The sequence below is a fragment of the Rhopilema esculentum genome, chromosome 19 (genome assembly GCF_057945365.1).
Source record: "Rhopilema esculentum isolate cy_ngs chromosome 19, ASM5794536v1, whole genome shotgun sequence".
NCBI classification, from domain to species: domain Eukaryota; kingdom Metazoa; phylum Cnidaria; class Scyphozoa; order Rhizostomeae; family Rhizostomatidae; genus Rhopilema; species Rhopilema esculentum.
The window spans coordinates 2,242,852-2,264,116 of record NC_142833.1 but is presented as its reverse complement, the minus strand read 5'-3'; the positions used below and the strand labels follow the sequence as shown (position 1 = coordinate 2,264,116).

The window sequence follows — 21,265 nt, the reverse complement described above, 5'->3', positions numbered from 1 at the left end:
CATATTGTTTCAGCTTGTATTTGAGATTTTACGGAGAAATGAAGTTTGAAAAATTGTAAGGGATTTGACCGCCAAAATCGTTCCGGGGGAAACTTTACCCCCCTAGTCGCCAATCACGGTCAAATCCCTTATAAAGTTTTTATCTTTGTGTCGTCATAAAATCAATATCGTGAGCAATATGATAATGAAAACTTACAATAAGACTAAAAATCATTGCTCTCAGATCTCAATCTGAGGTGAAAAATTTTATACAAAAAAATGTTGAAGAAGTTTTCAAAACGAGGCCGTAAGTCAAATTGGTATATTGTGGTAACCAAAGAAATCAGAAGTTTCGGAGAAGTGTTTTTTGCGAGGAAGTACTGACCTGCCAATCAACTATAGTCTATTCCGAGCGCCATCGGCGCTTAAGCTGTGTTTGGTTGCCGGGTTTCTTTCAATGGTCTCTGGTGAAGGTAACAACTTGAGTATGGCAAATATTGAAGAAATCATTACATGTGGTATATGTCTCGAAAGGATGCTAAACCCGCGGATGTTACCTTGTCAACATTCCTTTTGTCTCAATTGCCTGGCGAGTATTTTTGCAACTAAATACATCGAGAAAAAGACCGATGGACATGATGTGAAGGTTGTTTTTCCCGATTTTCTAACGGAGAACGGCACCGGCAAGGGAATAACAGGTTTCATTATGAAGTGTCCAACTTGCAACGGCGAAACTCAGTGCTCTCTGCCGTTCCACTCTACCGTGCCAAAGAGCCTAGTTGTGACACAGTTACTACACACAGCCTCTCCACTGCAGGATGACAACAAGCAACTCAAGTGTGATTTCTGTCAGGATTTGAAAACGTCTTTATACGAATGTTGTGAATGTGGTAAGGTGATTTGTGAAAAGTGCTTTAACTCTGCCCAAGGCAAAGCATGTAAAGAGGGTTCCCATTTTGTTTTCAAGCGCCAAAACGACCTGTCACTGTGTCTGAACCACAGTATTGAGCTGAGGTACCATTGCAATGCCTGCAATAGTCCGCTTTGTTGTGACTGTTTCATCGAAAACCATGGGCAGCATGATGTTGTCAAGAATTCTAGAGCTGGTAAGAAATATTTCAATTTAGTTATAAATTGTTTTAAAACATTGTATGTACATCCATATTGATATCTCATAACGTTTTTTTGGACTTTTATATCGGGGGCAGACGCCATGGAAACCAGGGTGCATTCCATGTTAGACCCACGCCAGAGAAATTTCAACCTATTCTAGTTGCAACGCCAAGTGTAAAACATACAAGCTTTCGATTAATCTATAGTTTGCATTGCTTTTACTGTCCATATCAATATAATCAGGCTGCCCACGTATTCTGTACAAGTACCGTTTTTGCTACGCCGATCGCGAAAATTTATCACGTACGCCAATGCGCCAAGGCTCGCAAATAGCAAATTTCACGCCGCTACGCCGAGGAAAAAGCTAAGTCCACGCCGGAGATCTCCGGCGTAAACTACATGGAATACACCCTGGCATGGAAATAGATAGCTTATTTCATATTTATTTCATATTTCATTTCTAGGGTTGCCCTTCAACAAAGTTGATTAACAAGGGGCCCTAGCTTAAAACAACAATTACAATTAAAAATACTTTAGAAAACCATAATTATAAAACCCGATTTATAGCAGTATACTTATTTACATAAATTAATATACAAGAGTTATACTAAAAATAAAAACAAATGTCCACTAAATAGAATGTTTAAAACTACTCGGTGTTGATTCCTGCTTAGACTCAGCTGAGAGGCTATTCCACAGTTTTGCACCTCTATAAGAAAAACATTTTTGCCCATTTGCTGTGTTTTTCCCGGGCAGTCTCAGGTCTGTTTTATTATTAAAGGATCTCTGGGAAGCACACTGTGAGTTACTGGTAAAAAGGCTACAGAGGTATTCTGGAGCCAACTTATGCAAGGACTTGTAAACCATTGTTTTTGTTTCACAGTTAATAGGTTCTGGCTCTGGAGACTTTAGTAGAAACTGCTTTGATTTGCTTTTTCCGAACAAGAGAACTGTCAATCTGAAGGCCAAGGTATTTGGTTGTTTGGACGACTATGTCAAGCTCTTTGTTGCATATCTTTAGGTCCAACTCCTCATTTTGACATTTAAGCATTTTTTCCTTTGCTTTGTTGCAATAAGCATGGAATGAGTTTTGGCAACATTCATAGTCAGTTTGTTACCATGCAGCCAGGTGTCTAATTTACTGAGGTCATTGTTAATAGCCTCATTCAGCTCAGTAATATCAGAAGATCGATAACACAGGCTGGTGTCATCTAGTATAGTTGGTTGAAAACAAGTTTTTCAAAGAGCCTTGAGATGACAGGCAAGACTGATATTGGGCGATAGCTAGATTTTTCAGTCCAATCTCCATCTTTATGGATTGGAGTAACTTTAGCTACTTTCCATATGTCTGGAAACTGGCTTGTTTAAATGGATGTGTTAAACAGAAGAGCCAGGGGGTTTTCAATAAATGGCAGAGCCTGGTTCAGGAAGTAGCTAGAAATGTTGTCAACCCCAAAGCTCTTTGCTGCTTTTACTTTTGCAAATGCATCCCTGCTCTGCTGCACCTCAAAGGTTTTTAAGTGAAACTCTGCTCTTTTTTGTTGATTTCATAATCACCTGACAGAAGGGGGTTGGGAACCTGGTCAATATTTGCTGCAAGATCCTTGCCCACTGAGCAAAAGAAACTGTTAATAGCATTAGATATATCATTTTTGTGATCAATCACTTTATTACAATCAGGGGCGAAACTACCGGGGGGCATGGGGTGGTGTGGGGGGTGTGACACCCCCCTAATCCAAAAAATAGTCGATTTTGCAGGGCAATCAAAGATTTCGCAGGGCGCCAAGAAGAGCTTTGTTGCCACGCAGAAATGCCACCTCTAAAGTTCATAAAGGGCCGTTCACGAATTTTGAAATGGAAATATTATATTTGTTATAAACCTCCCTTCCTGACATTGCATTTTAGAGAACGGAAAAGGTATGTCAGGAAGAGCTCCGTTATTAGCAAAGCGAAAGCATTCCTTACCGAAAGTCATAGCCAATGGATGCAATGATTGATGCATATGTTTATGAGGGCAAGATTGAGTCCATATAAATTAATTTAAGTTGTAAATTATTTTCATGACAAGCTCGGCGTCACTGGGGAGGAATAAGGGGCTGAAGTCCCTCACTTTGGTCAAGATAGGAATTTTTTTATCATTTTTTCTATTACTTTTTAACAGTGCATGAACTAAAAAACATAATAAATTGTTAAGATATCGATTTTGTTTCATCTAATTGCTAACTTTTTCACGTAAATTTTTATTATTTTTCTTTTATTTGCATTAATTCAGTAAATCATTTTCTGTATCATTGCAATGTTTTAATTTTGGATGTGTAAACATGGCCTTCTTGATACAAGAAACTGCACATTTCTGTTCAGGAAAAAAAATTCTCCCAATCAAAACAACATCTTCCTCTGTCATTCACAACTATGTGCAATCTGAAACGAAAGGTTGCCATTTCTTTCCTTCCCCAACATCTAACACTAGAGTTTTAGCATGACCTCCCCCTCCCTATTTTTCCCAATAAACAATAATATTTTCAATAAACAATCAGTTCTTTTAGCACAATAGTGTTTTGCTAACTTTTTGTCTGAAAGATGCTTTTTAGCCCTTTTACAAGGTATAATTTCAAAAAATTTATTCACGTCGGCCCCAACCATGGTGGGTCCTCCTACCTCACTAAACTCAACTCTTAGCCCCACTGGGCTAAATTTCGTTGCGCTGTCTACATCATGTACCCCCCCCCCCAATAAGCTGTTTATTAGCTTAATTTTGCAAACCAACATTAAATGAAGTGAATATAAAAAACAATTTACGCTCACGTAGAGAAAAAGAAATTTCATAGGCAATGAAGTTTCAAGTTTGTTTTTATTGCTAAGAAGTTTGTCCTTGGTAAAGACCAGTGTACACTGGTAAAGCTTTCACTAGTAACCTATAGACAAACCGTTGCTACTAGGTCTGCAGGGCACCACTCAGTTTTGCAGGGCAGAAACCCTTTTCACCCCCCCCCCAAACTATTGGCCAAGTCACGACCCTGATCACAGTCCTTCAGGCAGTCAATATTACTGGACTTGGATCTCTTATTAAGAAGTTCATTGATGGTTTTTCATGATTCCTTCATGTTCCCTTCACATGCAGAGATCTTATTAGTGTTGTATTCCCTTTTTAACTGGACATTGAGAGTGTTGACCTTATTGTGGATTTGCCTGTATGAATCCATAAGGAGTGGTGACTTACTTGCAACTGCTGCTTTTTTAGCTTATCTCTTTACCGCATTAAGTTCTTAAGATTCTGGTTAATCCAGGGGTAGTATTTTTCAGGGACGCGCATTTAACATATTGGAACATGTTTTCAATGATCAGGGAAAATAGGCTGGACCAGTAATTGACCAAAACATTAATGTCATCTGTCTCAGTGAGCATTTGCTCCCAACATTTAGCAGAAACATCAGCAAGGAATGCTTCCTCATTGGAATTTTAGTTTTAGTTTGTAAACAGGCATCAACACTAGCACTGTATTACCATAAATTAGCATTTCTGATTGAATTTCTAGCAAACAGTCTAGCCCCTTTGGTTTAAGATGTAGTTTATCATAAGCTAGGTGTTTAAAAGCTATATTCCCATGGCTGAGAAAGTCCATTCCATAACATGACAGGCTCAGTACTTCTTTAGTGCTTCATTTGTTTCAACTATTTTATGGTTGCACTGCGCAGCCATTGGGCTAGCAGGGGCCATAGCCCCCCCCCACTTTTTTGCAATAATAGGCTATAAATTTTTAGAAAGTTTACTCTAACACAACTTTGGAAAGCTTACTCTATCGAATCCCAAGTAGAAGTAGCTGTTTGTCTTGACTAGGAACTCATTTTTGTTCATTTTCTTGGTGTCTTATGTTGTTAAATCTATCTTTATAGTACTGTTATCTTCTCTGAAATAGACTGTTTATAAAAAATAAGGGGAAAGAGGCAAGTTTTTTCTAAAAGGGGCGTTTTCCAGCGTTCTAAAGGGCGTAACCCCAAAAAATTTACACCCTTTTCAGCCCACCCACTTTTCGAATGGTGCGCGGTGCCTGTATTGGTGTCCGGTCTCTTCTGAGATAGCTGATACAGATACTCTAACATTATTCTTCATCTCCTTGAGCTTTTGGACCGTGTCATCAATATTGTTTTGTTATTCCCTTAGATGACCTTGTTGGGACATCGTTGCAACCAACATGTATAATGACTTCTTTAACAACATCAATCTTTTCTTCAATAATCTCTTTGTGTTTTATGAGGACCTGATCCCTTTTGAGACCCCCATACCCACAGGGGTATATTCTTCATTTTCTTTTTGTCTAATCGCTTGACATGCGAATCACCCAGAACAAGCACTTTACCATTTGGTGGCCGATCTCTTGGATCCTGCAGACCTCTCAACCTTAAATTTTCAAAACCTGGAGATTTTAGATTTTTCCTCAAGAAAAACAGAAATTTGGTCAAAAACAGGGAGATCACAGTAATTCGTTAAGGGAATAAATATACCTGATAAAATGTTGTGCTCGGCAAACAGTTTATGACAAAAGTGATCATGAGAAGTATCTTCATAATAACTCCTAGTGCTTTTTTGTTAATCAGTAAGCACTAAATCAGTAAGCACTAACAAAAAATTGTTGTCATGTGGAAAGTCAATGTGACCATTATATTTTTATTATACCTCTGTAAAAAGAAAACATACACAATGGACCTGTCTTTGAAGCATAAGATGCGCAATTCATTCAAAATATTATGTGAAGAATCTTCCTAGACATTCTGCTAGACATCTTTAAAACCGTGAGAAAAATTTTAAAAACCGGAAGACCGGGATAAAACAGTCAAAACTGGAAGTCTCCCAGGGGAACAGGGAGGGTTGACAGGTCTGATCCTGGCCTGTTTCTTCATTTCTTGCCTCTCTCTCTGTTTGTTAGCATCTGATGCAGTAACTTTGTCTTTATACTTGTGATTAAATTACAAACGTAATTTAATAAGATAATTAACTAAGGTGACCTCCGACCTCCCCTTGTCACCACTAACGCCACCTACGAACTATATCAGACAGTTCCCTAGCAGTGGTAATAACAATACAAAACCACTTTCGCTACTCGTACAACAGTAATGTACAAGAAACAAATTAATAGGCGTTCACAGTAAATCAACTAGTTATAATACACAGTAGTATACTAGTTAAACGTACTCAGTAGCACAATTAAGCAAACAGAACAAACCAATTTCTTCCATAAACTTTAGCTAAATCCATGAGATGAAGGTTTGTTAAGTGATTACACTTGAGTGTCCCAGTTACAACCCTATGATTGAAGCATGTTAGGGGAAAATAATACGAATATATGAGCATAACAGGCAAGCCCCTCTCAATTTAGCCCCCCCACTCCTCTAAAAAAAAATTTTCACTGATGCCAAAGTAAGTAAACTTGACATAAGACTGAGATTTAATTTCATTTTATTCATTGGTTGTTCAATACTTTTCATCAAATAAAAATTCACACCATGTTTCTTCCAGTCTTGATGGATCTGAAAAAAGATTTAATGTGCATTAAGCATGGGCCATTTGAGAGCCTTTTACCAAAATTACAGGCCCTTGGTACTCAGAGGAATGAAGTTGGCCTTTTCACACTCTCAATTTCAGAAGAAGACTTGGCCCAGGAAGATATTTTAAAATTAATAGTTGATGTCAATGCAACCATTTTATTTTGCAAATATTAAGAAAAATTTAGTTTACTTCTATAAATGGTTTTTAATTACAAAATATTTATTATGCCCCCTCTCTTATAAACCCCCTTAAGATGCTAAAAACAATAAGTCCCCCTGCAGGCTTAAAAGAGAATTGAAGGTAATTTCATTATGATCTGATCTATTCATTCTCTTTTCATTCACAGCTCCCTTCTTTTATGAACACTACATTGAAATTATATCATGCATAAATTTTCACTGATAATCTGACAATAGTTAAGAAAAAAGGTTACAGAGAATCGCATTAGGTTCAATCAGAATGCAAAATAAAACTACCCAGATTGAATTATGAAAACATAACGTGGACTTCCCTTTTGTTTCCTACTGACTTGGATATTTTTACATCTCAAATCCAAGAGTATTGGGCTTTTCTCACCTCTAGGACTTTTAACAGTTCGTAGAGGAAAGGTGATTCTACATAGAGTAAGATTACATTCCAATGTTGAAGATGCCGTTTCAAACATTGCATAATTGGAAATTAGCATATCATGCATTCCTTTCCTTAATTTAGAACATCAAATGCAAAAGAAGCTAGATACATGCAAATCAATTTCAGATGGAAACATATCTGACTTGGAAGGTTTGCAGAAGAAATTGCAGGACTATAAAGAAAGAATAGATGGAGTTGCTAAAGATACCATGGAAAGACTGAAGCAACAAGAGCTTGCTGTTCATGGAATTGTTACAGATTTATTTAAAGATAAGCAAACAGATATTCTTGATCAGGCCTTATCTTTAAAATCAGAAGCAGATATTTTATTGTCTAAAATTAAAGTAGAAGACAACATGAAAATTAGAGACAAACTTGATGATTTATATTCAGTACTTAAAGAAAAACCTTTATCAGTAATCAGGCATGGGGAATGGGTTTCTACTGTTTCAAGCTGCTGCAATGAACAACAGAAAATAATATTTAATTTGGAATGTCAAGTTGGACAATTAAGAAAAGAAATTTCACATGATTTTGAAGGTATCTGTAAGGAAATAGGTGAGTTCTTGTGTTCTGTCAAAGAGAAAAATGACTTCTCAAATGATGTTTATAAGGAGAAATTGCATGAAAGTCATGTACTGAAAGAGTTTTTCAGTAACCAATCAAGCACTACTAGAAGTTGTTCTACCCTTCATGTTAGTAATTTGGATAGTTCTAAAGAAATGCCACTGAATAAGGTACAAGAAGAACGTAATGAGATCAAGGTATGTCAAAGAATGATTTACTGTCTTAAATTTCTGTTCGCCTTTTTTAATTTCTGTTTGCTTTTATGTTTAAGTCGAGCAGCTGTGTCTTTCCAGTGGTGTCAGAACGAAATTCATATTGGGGGGGGGGGGGTGCTGCCCATTATATTGCTCCCATTCATTACACTGTTATAAAGGAAATAAAGTATGGTGCAACGATTTTTAGGGGGGTCCAGCCCCACATACCCTTTGGTTCTGATGGCCCCGCTTTCCATGTTTTGGTCAGTATGAAACGGACAATAGATCTATGCTATGATGTAAAAAGTGCATGAAAGAAAAAATAAACCAAGCCAGAGAACATTTGAATTTTTTTGCACAATTTTTAATGTAGATTATTTTGCCTAGTGTCAAGGAGGTTTGCTACATTGCAAGGCAGTGGCAGACACCCGGTCAAATATAGGAAGGGGGGGCAAGCCTATTACTTTGATAAGATGATGCCACATTTTCCCATTGTTGTAGAGCAAAATACCATTGTCTTCCCAAGTATTTGGGGGATGACTGCCCCCCTCGCCCCCAGGTGTCTGCCACTGCTGCAGGTTTTATCAAAGATTTCAGGTAGTAACTGAATCAGTCTAAAGGAACACTTTACAAAATATGAATGGGTTCATGCTCTTTCTCGCTTTTTCGCACTTGACGGTGAACATTGCTTTTAACAGGTCCCTGATAATGAGAGGCAAGAAGGAGCATGTGCAGTTAATTGGGAAAGTCCGCCCAGAGCAGATCCTGTTGGACTTACAAGACAGTATAAAAGTGCTTCTGATATGCGGCATATATCTACAAATGGCACTACCTTGTATCAAACTCCTGGTGTAAGTAAACTTAAGATCTGCTTGACAGCAGTGGCAGCACCAGCTTCTGCAGAGTAGGAGAGTAATGGCAGAGTAGGAGGGTAATGGGTGAGAGTAAGACCATGCCCTTTTTGCCTTGTTTCAGTGCATTGCAGCAGGTGAATTTTTCCTAGATGAAAATCTGATCTACCCCCACCTAATGCTTTTTAATCAATTTCTAGAAAAAATATGTTGTCCATGTTTTGGCAAAAGTGGGAGGGGGTAGTTACCCTATAGAGGTTTTTTAAGAGATCTCTATACTTAAAATAAATGGAACGAACTCACTGCTTGAGAATTCAAATAAATAAACAAATCTTTCATTTCTCCATCTCAATTTCATTCCTCGATCCTTACTAACTGAACTATCACACACCATAACATAAACTTACATAAACTATACTGTTTCCATGGATATGAGTTAATGTGCAGTGCAATTAGAAACAACAAAGAGTATATGAACATCGCAAAACAAGCAACTGCTAGAAATGAGCGACGTTGCTAAAACGAGGAACAAGAGGAACAACCCAGTAACAACCCAGTAACAAGCGGAACAACCAAGGAACAAGCAGAACAACCCAGAAACAAGCGGAAATGTGAATTATTGTTTAGTAAATACCACATGGGGGCGTTTATAATCCAACTCTCTGAAGTTCGTGTGGGCTAGAACTATCAAGAGGCCGTCAATCATGTCTTCGTCTGTTTCGGAGGCTTTGTGATTTTGCCAACGGACAGAGAGAATCTATCGACCCCGGATCGGGACGAAAAATAAATAGTAAAGCATGCGTATACATTCGATCACAACAGACACACTGTTGCAAATAGATGTGCATGCCATAGTGTAAATCTGTACATGTAGCCCTGTTGCAATCACATTTTTCAGGCCCGTCGGAGCCGGGGGGCTGGGGGGGGGGGGTTTCTGAAGCCCCACCAATAATTGTCTTACTGTAGTATGTTTCCTTTATAACAATGTACTGCATGGGAAGGAATATAATGGGCAGCCTCTTACAACTTATAATTTGGATTAAAGAAGAGGTTAACTTTCCGCCTCAATCAAAATGATTCTAGGCAAACCATCAGTTTCCTGGTTCCTGGATTTTCCGACTTTTATCCCACGACAGGGCATGATTTTTCTTGTAGGCATATCAATGTCATTTTTCTCCCCAGGCGATTGAATGGCGCAATATCGTGAAATTTTGATGGTAGGGTGACAAACACGCAACCGATGTTTGGCGTTTCCATCATCATCATCATAAAAAAATTTATTTATCTAAATAAATATAGTTGAAGAGCCATAATACACTCTAAATACAATCATATCTAAGTACACAAAATATAACGACATCAGAACTGAAATAAATAAATATTTTGACATATTCAGATATTCTTATTTTCATTTAGCTTTAAATTCTTTCCTATAAAACATGGCAAGTAGATAAACATTTCCAGAAGACCAGAGGTTTTCCGACAAAATAGGAGTCTAGCTCGAGGGGCAAATCACTCCAAGAAAATCTTGTACACCTTTTATAAAAATCCTATTGCTTTAATCTCTACCCTTTTAAATAGTAATGTAGTTAAATTACAATCTCAAATTATTAACAATTTGCCCCAAAGACGGTTGCCAAGAAATGAAATATTACTTAGTGCCTGATAGTGGCTAACTATGTAGAAAAACCTTATTCCAGGAAGTGGGCTTGCTAGGTGCACCAGCCCTTGTACTGCCTGGAGAATACCGATTTTTAAGGTCGGTGTCACCACTGGGAACATTTTCCCGACTGATGCACCTACCCGTAAGACGAAAAGGTCTTCGGGAAAAGAATGATAGCCAGATTGGAAGAATAAGCAGACACAGAAAAAGAGGCGGGTGGGAGGGGACTCAAAAATTGAACATTGCTGCAGCGGCAAACAACCGTTTGCAGCATGCATAAAACTTGCAGAGGGGGCGTAGCACTCGTGCATCCCTTATAAACCTACAAATGTCCCGGATGTCCTAGGATAGCCTGCACGTGACAGAAAGTGGAAGCGAGGTTAAATGATAGCATCAAAGGGGTGATTAACTCTGTTTAAAGTGCATATGACACGAAAATTTTTATTCGCTTAAATCATCAAAGAAACATCGCTGGTAACGATGGTGAACTTAGTTTTTTCATTTGCGACTTACTTTCCCCAAAAAAGGGGGTTTTCCGACACCCACTCGAGCTAAAATGTGTCACAAGAAAAACGCGGTCGAACCTGTGGTCACGTGACCCCTGTGACGTAAAGTGGTTGTGTATCCGTTGAATAGAACAAGGCTTCTGTATGGTTTCACCATGTGCGGGCACTACTGTTGTCGCCCTAAAGATTTTTTTCCTCCATAATTGTAATAAGTTTTATTTCGATAACTCAAGCAATGCCATCAAAGGTCGGAAAGTAATTTAGAAAAATTTTTTGGTTCATTATAAAATTGATAAAAATTGAAATAAAGTGTTGTGCATGACTTTATGGAACGAATACCCCCTTGAGGAAAATACCGTTGTGCTTGACTACCATCCTGGAAAACCTGCCCCAACAGAAGTTCGCCGCTTGGCATTGCTTATTAAAAGTGCAGCGTAAAGATATCGAGCCATCATCTTTTTCAAGATCACCTTTTTTACACCGAAAATACCAAAACATTTTTTCGACGTGATGCTCTACCCTCAGTCCGCAAACCAAAACAAGACAAAGAACGAAGCAAGAATGAAAAAAGCATGGTGAGTAATAAGTTTCCTATTGTTTTTTTACTCAAGAAGTATTTAAGAAGCAGGGAAATGATATTCTATGGGATAAAGATTCAAAATGCAAGTGAGAATCGATTAACAATAAACATAAGTAACCAAGTAACAAAACATGATATAAAAACTTTCAATTAAATCACGGACTCAGTCGTTTCTGTATAACAGAAATGGTGGTCTTTGACCTGGTCAGCCTTGGTCAAAGACCAAAAAATTAATCTTGGATCATGTTTGTTGTTAAATGTAAACATTGAAATTTGTGTTCCTTGTTCTTCACAGGCAAGCAGCGTTAACGGAAGCTCTGCACAGATGGAGTTGCTTTGGCATCAACAAGGTTTTGAATCTCTCAGAAGTTCTGGAATTGAAGTATCTACGTTTGTCTCTGACAGACACCAAGACTGTATGCCACTGCACAGAGATACCTATTGAACAAAAACATTGTATGACTTAATATAATGGTTGATTTGAGTTTCTCTTACATTCTTTAGAATCGGCAGGATCATAACATTACATATATATATTATATGTATATGGTATACTCTTTTCTGCCAGATTTAATGAAAATAAAATATTAAATTTACTAATTCTAAGAATTGAAGGTGCCTAGACAGTATTTGTATAACTTATTCTTCATTCGCCCATACAACGCAATAGGCCAGGTCGCTATGATCAGGGAATGGTGGCCTAAAAACAGCAGAGATGTACAGGGAATACTGAATTTATAACACTAAAAAACCCAATGACAACTTATTTCACTCACCATTGACTCAAAGTAATAATTCCTCGCCATCGATCACGCTGTTGGGATTTTTGTATTCCATCTTCGTCCTCTGCCCGGTCATGAAAGCTTCGAGCCATGCCAGCTATGCCTGGTTCCGCGTCTGAATTATCCGCAGAAAAAAGACTGGTTCGTTCTTGCAAGGCAAAAATAGCCCATCAGCATCAAAAGCTATTCCCCTTCACTTTCGTCAAAAGCTGACGCCCTTGAGCTTGAATATTTGCCGTGAGACATGTTCATAGACTCTCAAGTAAAACTCCGCCGTATAACTTCTTGTTAGTTAGCAATCTAAATTTTCGCTAACACAACCTTTACGTCACTTCCTGTCAAACTCGACCCAATCCCTAATGACAGAATTTGAAGCAAAAATCGACCTTGAAACAGCTGTAATTACGAAAGTGTTTGTTTTTCGAAAATTTTATGGTGATTTTCGTGATCAGCATACTCGATTACGTGATGGGGGCGAATAAAAATTTTCGTGTCATATGCACTTTAAAACCGGGTTCTAAACAACATTTATCTGAAAATCCCTAGAAATCCTTTTGTTTTGGTAAAATCTTGTACGCAATTTTCAAGAGTGAATTGCCCCTCGGTCTCGCTCTACAGGGTTTTGTTGCCCCCCTCTGATTCCCTCTATCTTAGCCACTGCCGCCAGAGCAGTTTACCCAGCATAGCTATTTTAGCAACCAAAATAGCCACCAGAGCAGCCACCATTTTCAAAAAATTTCTGGGGGAGCATTCCCCATACCCCTTTAGGCATGCTTTACTATTTATTTTTCGTCCCGATCCGGGGTCGATAGATTCTCTCTGTCCGTTGGCAAAATCACAAAGCCTCCGAAACTGATGAAGACATGATTGACGGCCTCTTGATAGTTCTAGCCCACACAAACTTCAGAGAGTTGGATTATAAACGCCCCCATGTGGTATTTACTAAACAATTAATTCACATTTCCGCTTGTTACTGGGTATTTCTGCTTGTTCCTCGTTTTAGCAACGTCGTAGAAATGAGACAGAAATAGGCCAGTGAAGGCTGAGCAATATTATTATAACATTCTTAAAATTTGGATGATTCTGAGCCTGAATATTTTCATAAACTTTATTCTATGTTTTTTCTTATAAAGAAGAGTGTAATGCATGATATGCCCGTGATGTGTATATTAATTAGCTATGTACGTTTTGTATGTTGAAACGACGAAGATTTAAAAACTCTTGTTGTTTGTTATTTTCAATGTAGACTGTTCTCATAAAGAATCATTAATATTATACATTTTGTGTTTTTCTTCAGTCATCGACATCACATGGAGCAGGACCAATACCATCAACAGCAGCAAGTTTTCAAAATTTATCCATATCAAATCCTCGGTTTTTTAAAACAAAAGGTCATTCTACAAGTGCAGAATCTGGTATAAGTGGCAACCCAGCAGCTTTCAACCCATCCGGTCCAAGACCAAATAGCATGCAAGCAAATTGGGTATGTCAACAAGTGCGTATGAACGTTATTCTCATCTTTTGAAAAGACAACTTTAAAAAATTTTATGATAGCTAATCTAAAGACAGTGAGTTCGTTATGGATGGGGGAAGGGTGAATACGAGGATAAGACTGCCTAAGCTAATTAAGAAATGGTCAAGACCAGATATTAAGTTAAATTGAGGATGGGGCCTTAGAAGACTCAAGGTAGGAGTCAGTGTCGGTAAGAAAGGAATAATCAATTTGTATTCCACCTATGAAACAACACGTCTGTGCGACGGTAACGCCGATCTCTGCCAACTGCCAGCAACCTTTTGGAATGAAAATTTGCCCTGTGTTTTGTGTACTGCTTGACTCAATCATGCAGCACAAAACTGCCTTTGCATTTCCATGTCAATTCAACAAGGCATTGACACCCACCCTCTTAGATTTTCTTCATTTTCATTTTGCAAATAAATCTTCTTTAGAAATAAAGTTTCCCGAAATTTCACGTCAATATCTTTTATATTGGCTGAAATATCGCAATTTCAAATTTAATAATTTTTTAGGTAAAACCACTGATTGGCGGCCATTTTGAATTTTGTAAAGAATCAAACAATATTTTATCTTTCTAATTTTTTTGGTATTTTTTGCAATATCATTCTGAAAATGTACATCCCACTATTTTCATATCTGCAGAATACAAAAATAATGCTAAAATCTTTGCAGAGCTATTTCTTTCACAGTTATTGCATTTTTAAAATAAGAAAACCTGTTATTGCCAGTTGCGGCGAAATGCCATACAACCGCTATATAACTGAAGAAATCCTAATGTGAGACAAGTCTGATCTTGATGAAATTTTGCAGGCTTGATGCCTGTACATTAAGATTTACCAGGGTGAAATATGAAGTTTGAGAATCATTGGGAGGCATAGTTACAGACTGATAACAACAAGGGTAGAAACCGGAGAGAATATCACTGTGGTACTCGAATTCATGGATGGATGATGTTTCAACAAAACAAGATACCAACTAACTTGGACAAGAAGTCAATTTTTTACCAAATATGCAAGTCTTGATAGGTTTGCCTTAACATTTACAGAGTTAAGTTACACACTAAACCCTTCTTTTAAAGTTCATTGGCAATTATTTAGGTGTCTTTCTTTTCAATTACGTATTGGGGACCTACACTTGTTGATGGAGGATCCACATTATATACAATGATTATGCAGACAGGTCATTTGTTAATTTAAGAGTTAAGCATTAGGACATAGGTGGTCTTTTGAGCAGAAATGTAAACACATTAAATTTATAATTAGGTAGACATCACTTAACACCCATTTGGGAAGTTTTGACAACTCATTATATGTTGCAATATTGACCATATAGCCTTAATTTTTCCTCCTATAGCTATGTTGACAACTTTGAAATTGATTTATGGATCTTTGAAAATATAAATCCAGGTCATAGGGGCTTTGAGTTTAGGTTTGTTGCAGGAGAGCTGAAAGAATGGCAATGTGTGAGAGTTTAGAAAACTGCTCTTTTGGAAGTCACCTTTCAGAAAGATGTAATTTGCCGATGTATACAAGGAAAGTTGGATTTAAAATGGTTGATTCACTTGAAGTCGGCGAGAAAAAGTTATTGTCCCTGAGATCTGGGATTGTTGAATTGACAGACAAGACCACATGTTTTCATCACAAACAAACATATTTAGCCAGGTATAGTCATTTTCAGAAGAAATGCTGTGATCCATTTGCCAAACATAAGAAACCTTTGAAGTCTGGGTTGAGGGAAATAACTCTAGATGCTTCAACTGATGCTCAACTCCTTGGAATCAGTTTAGTCCCTGGACAGAAGCTTTGCCCAACATGTCATACAGAGCTCCCAAAGCAAACTAAAGATTGTTGTGAACAAACTGCTCAGATGCCAGATATAGAAGAAAATGATGATGGTGATGTAGAGTTTGATTTTTCCAAAGACAGAACAAGAGAAAGCTTAGATTCAAGCTTGATTGATATGGATGTGAGTCCCATGAAACTGCATGCTGTAGCTTCACACTCAAAGGTTGCATATGGAAAGAGAAAGCTGAGACAAGTGAATGAAAAAATGAAGGAGAAGGAATCTTGTTTGCAAAAAGGAATCGCAGAAGTGGTCAATGTAACACTGGAAGATTTAAGGGCAAAGAAGGTCAAGGAACATCACAATTTGGAAGAGCTGAAACAGAAGGCTGATTATCTTGATGTTCTTGTCCAGCTGATGAAAGAGAAAATGAAAGTCTCAGACAGGCGAAGAAAAATCCAGATACTGACTATGGTACCCCGCTCTTGGTCTATCCAGAAAACAAAAGATGAATTCCAGGTTTCAGAATACATTGTAAGGCAGGCTAGAAAGCTTGCCCACGAAAAAGGTATACTAGAAGTGCCTTTTCCCAATCTTGGCAAACCAATAAGTGATTACGTTAAAGAAACTGTGTTGAATTTTTATCAGGATGATGAGTTCAGCAGACAAATGTCTGGCAAGAAAGACTGCGTAAGCATTGGGAAAAACATCCTTCAGCAAAAAAGGCTGCTGCTGTGTAATTTAAGTGAGCTCTATTCTGCCTTCAAGAAACAGCATCAAGAAATAAAAATGAACTTTTCAAAATTTTGCAGTCTGCGACCAAAATGGTGCATCTTAGTTGGGCGCTCAGGAACCCACTCTGTTTGTGTCTGTGCAATACATCAAAATGTTTCATTGATGCTGAATGGAGTTAACTTGGAAAAGGAATATCATAAACTGGCGAGCTTGCTTGTTTGTGATACAAACTCAAAGGAATGCCTGATTCACAGATGTCCTAATTGCCCAGACACTTCAAATCTAACCACATCCCTCACAAATTTACTTATTGATATAAAAAAAATATATCTTGCAACCTTAAAAAAGTTTATTATTTTAGCGATGGGTGTGCAGGACAATATAAAAATTGCAAAAACTTTTCAAATATTTGCATGCATCAAGAAGACTTTTCAGTGGATTGTGAATGCCACAAGCCATGGGAAGTCCCCTTGTGACGGTATCGGTGGGACAATGAAAAGATTAGCAACAAGGGCCAGTCTCCAAAGGCCTTTTTCTAACCAGATTCTGACAGCACAACATTTGTATGAGTTTTGTGATCAAGAGGTTAAAGGAATTAATGTTCTCATTGTAACAACACAAGAAATGAGTGAAGTCCGTTTAAAGCTGAGAAAACGATCAGAAAGTGCCACTACTTTGTCTGGAGCCAGAGGATTTCATCATTTTGCCCCAGTGTCATCAACAGTAATAGCAGCAAAGAGAGTTTCAGAGGACACAGAGTTGGATTTGAAATTTGATCTTGTCCTAGGAAATAAAAGCATTGCAATAACTGAAGTCAAACTCTCAGATTTCGTTGCCTGCCTATATGATGGAAAATGTTGGATTGGACTGGTATTTGAAACAAACAGAGAGCATCAAGATCTTAAAGTTAACTTTATGCATCCTAGTTTCCCAGCAAGATCATTCTTCTGGCCAGCTAGGAAAGACATGCTTTGTTCCATATGCTAACATCGTATGTAATGTGGATACTCCATCAACAAGTACAGGTCGCCAATACATAATTGAAAAGAAAGACAACCAGCTAATTGCCAATCAACTTAAAAAGAAGGGTTTAGTGTGTAACTTAACTCTGTAAATGTTAAGGCAAACCTATCAAGACTTGCATATTTGGTAAAAAATTGACTTCTTGTCCAAGTTAGTTGGTATCTTGTTTTGTTGAAACATCATCCATCCATGAATTCGAGTACCACAGTGATATTCTCTCCGGTTTCTACCCTTGTTGTTATCAGTCTGTAACTATGCCTCCCAATGATTCTCAAACTTCATATTTCACCCTGGTAAATCTTAATGTACAGGCATCAAGCCTGCAAAATTTCATCAAGATCAGACTTGTCTCACATTAGGATTTCTTCAGTTATATAGCGGTTGTATGGCATTTCGCCGCAACTGGCAATAACAGGTTTTCTTATTTTAAAAATGCAATAACTGTGAAAGAAATAGTTCTGCAAAGATTTTAGCATTATTTTTGTATTCTGCAGATATGAAAATGGTGGGATGTACATTTTCAGAATGATATTGCAAAAAATACCAAAAAAATTAGAAAGATAAAATATTGTTTGATTCTTTACAAAATTCAAAATGGCCGCCAATCAGTGGTTTTACCTAAAAAATTATTAAATTTGAAATTGCGATATTTCAGCCAATATAAAAGATATTGACGTGAAATTCTGGGAAACTTTATTTCTAAAGAAGATTTATTTGCAAAATGAAAATGAAGAAAATCTAAGATGATGGCTGTCAATTCCAACTTTTATCTGGTGAACTGACATGGAATGACCCATTATACATTTTGTGTTTTTCTTCAGTCATCGACATCACATGGAGCAGGACCAATACCATCAACAGCAGCAAGTTTTCAAAATTTATCCATATCAAATCCTCGGTTTTTTAAAATTAAAGGTCATTCTACAAGTGCAGAATCTGGTATAAGTGGCAACCCAGCAGCTTTCAACCCATCCGGTCCAAGACCAAATCGCATGCAAGCAAATTGGGTATGTCAACAAGTGCGTATGAACGTTATTCTCATCTTTTGAAAAGACAACTTTAAAAAATTTTATGATAGCTAATCTAAAGACAGTGAGTTCGTTATGGATGGGGGAAGGGTGAATACGAGGATAAGACTGCCTAAGCTAATTAAGAAATGGTCAAGACCAGATATTAAGTTAAATTGAGGATGGGGCCTTAGAAGACTCAAGGTAGGAGTCAGTGTCGGTAGGAAAGGAATAATCAATTTGTATTCCACCTATGAAACAACACGTCTGTGCGACGGTAACGCCGATCTCTGCCAACTGCCAGCAACCTTTTGGAATGAAAATTTGCCCTGTGTTTTGTGTACTGCTTGACTCAATCATGCAGCACAAAACTGCCTTTGCATCCTAAAATCCTCGTAAATTTTTGTTGTGGATTATTTTCAATGTAGACTGTCCTCATTAAAAATGCTTCTTTTGAGTTGCTTTTTCCAAGCATCATAAATAGAATACCATCGTTTTTTATCTGCTTTAGGTCTTAGTAACGCGTGGTGCGTTTAAATACATCCCATAAATGCCATAATGTTTATTCTTAGAATTTGGAACAATCTATCTATGTACCACCACCAATGAGAGCTGAGAGCGCTGCAAGTGCATATGGCAGTCCACGTCCAGTTCGGGACATTTCATCGAAAAAGGAACTTAAGATTATAAGAATAACAGATCCAAAGCAAGGTGGGAAGGACGTGACACATGAAATACTGCGCGCAAAGAAGTGAGACACGACTGCAATCAATAGGGTAGACAGTAGATTTCAGAGCTTTTTGAATTTTTATATCCTGTTTTGAGAGAGTTTTTCCTAATTATCTTAATAAAAATTTTGACGACTTTAAATGTCATTTATTAGCTAGTTCAAACAATTTTGAAGGTATATGATAATTGGACCTGAATTGAAATATTCCAACATAGATGAATCAAGTAATATGGCTTACTCTTACCCTTGCGCGAGTAAACCAATGCTTTCCAGTGAGCTACCAGGTTCCTAGCAGTTTTTCGCAAGGTTTCAAACCTATTAAGTTAGTTTCCAAAATGGCTGACAATTCATTTGAAAATATAACCAAGAAAGAGTTTGAAAAGCAGAGCGGTGAACTAAAAGCAGGAGTTATTCTTCAAACCCGTAAGTTTCATTTGTTTCCAAGTAATGATTAACGAAGGCTGTGATGGTCTAACATTAGATTTTAATTTTGGCGTCAAATTTAAAACGCTCTGACCAAACGTTGTGACGCCATTGTGGACTATAAATCAGAATAGATGACGTCTCTAAAATCTATTTTTAGAGTTTTTGTATTTTGATCCCATAATCTGAAAGGACATCATGAAATACTTCCAAATATGCAAAATTGGCCAAATATGTCTCATGATGCTCTTTCATGTTATGGGATCAAAATACGAAAATTCAAAAAAATAGATTTTTGTGACGTCATCACTTTAGTACTCTATTGGAGACTGTTATAATGTCAACCATGGAGGTTCATGGTGAAACGATTGTCTCAGCAATAATTTTTCGTAAGGACAAAGTCTGAAAGGACTTTTTACTTTTTAATTTTTATCCTTCTTTAAGAATTTGCATTTTATTTTCATATTTCATTAGTAGTTAGGATATTTTTTCGCAAGTAGGGGTTCGCCGACTTACTGTCTCTCATCCTCTACAGAACAAAACCATCCTTCAATTTTGTTTTCAACCTATGCTCAACCAAAATGCGAATCTTATTGACTATCACTACAATAAACTTAGTTATACCAAACATAAGAGCTTCTGTAAGTATTTTAATTGAGGGCCCCTTGAAAATAATCAGCATTGTTAAAGGGTTACCCTCCTTAAACATTTGAAATGGAATGAATGAATAAAATGAAATACCATAAACCATAAACTGCGCGTGGTGGTGTTCGTTATTTGTATCGTTACCTCGTGATTTTGCTTTGAAAATTTGAGGAAACTGGAAACTTTTTAGGGGTTTCATCAATATCAAAAACCACTTGCCTAATTTGAATCACGATACTTCACTGTATCTGGACATTCTTCATCATGATTCTCATTCTAGTGAGAGGCTATTCTTCATATAAACATAAGGATTCTTGCTTTGCATTATTATGAGTTAGTTTTTCCAACAGAAATTTCAGTGCTATTGGAGTACCTGAAATGTGGAATTCCAAGGACAGCCCAATATTTGCCAATGGCGGTTTTTTCGTTTGTATGAAGAATTTTGAGTTTTGCATAGACAAGAGTTTTGCACAATCTTGGTTATCTAAAGAATGTTGATCGATTGCAGAATCACTTGTTTTAACGGTGTTTCTAGACCCACAAGGTCGAGGAGGCTGTTCTCTTTGAGGGGTAGTTCTGTTTGAGAGGCAGTTCTGTTTCTTATGTTGGAAGGAACATGTTGTTTTATCCTATCCCCCAATCTTTGGGTTGTGCGTCCTCAGAATCTTGTCTCTACAACAAGTGTTAAAAATGCTGTTAAACAATAAATTCTGCTTAATGGTGCATTGTAAATAAGCCAGGACTTATATGGATTTGTAGATAGGCATACAGTCAGAAAAGGATACCATTTTCTGACAATATCCAGGAGAAGCAGGAATAACCTGAAGAGCTGCAAGAATCTTCATACCTAGAATCTACCTATAAAGTTCATCGCAAACTGGTTGGACAAGCAGGGGAAGAGCTGCAAAGGTGATAATCCAGGTCGGACACCCCCACTGGTCGGTAAATTTTACGGATTGTCGGTAAATGCGTATCTTGACTTAATAAAGTGTATT

At 37.4% G+C, this 21,265-nt stretch overlaps 2 protein-coding genes across 7 annotated transcripts; both read left to right on the top strand.

Moving 5' to 3' along the window:
* The first annotated feature begins 274 nt into the window (after window positions 1-274).
* LOC135688595 (uncharacterized) lies at window positions 275-20,379 on the top strand. Of its 5 annotated transcripts, none has more exons than XM_089114003.1 (6): window positions 275-1,085; window positions 7,348-8,030; window positions 8,726-8,878; window positions 13,707-13,892; window positions 18,287-18,484; window positions 19,045-20,379. In XM_089114003.1, the coding sequence occupies exons 1-6, from the start codon at window positions 437-439 to the stop codon at window positions 19,225-19,227; spliced, it is 2,052 nt and encodes a 683-aa protein (XP_088970129.1). In that variant the 5' UTR covers window positions 275-436; the 3' UTR covers window positions 19,228-20,379. The 5 variants fall into 5 exon arrangements, with proteins under 5 accessions (XP_088970129.1, XP_088970128.1, XP_088970127.1 ...); XM_089114002.1 differs by having other exon boundaries at window positions 13,707-13,904; window positions 18,287-18,472; XM_089114001.1 differs by having other exon boundaries at window positions 277-1,085; window positions 13,707-13,904.
* LOC135688596 (uncharacterized) lies at window positions 13,911-18,278 on the top strand. Of its 2 annotated transcripts, XM_065205525.2 has the most exons (2): window positions 13,911-17,027; window positions 17,072-17,207. In XM_065205525.2, exons 1-2 carry the CDS (start codon window positions 15,378-15,380, stop codon window positions 17,072-17,074), a joined length of 1,653 nt encoding a protein of 550 aa, XP_065061597.2. In that variant the 5' UTR covers window positions 13,911-15,377; the 3' UTR covers window positions 17,075-17,207. The 2 variants fall into 2 exon arrangements, with proteins under 2 accessions (XP_065061597.2, XP_088970132.1); XM_089114006.1 differs by having other exon boundaries at window positions 13,911-18,278.
* Window positions 20,380-21,265: the final 886 nt, after the last annotated feature.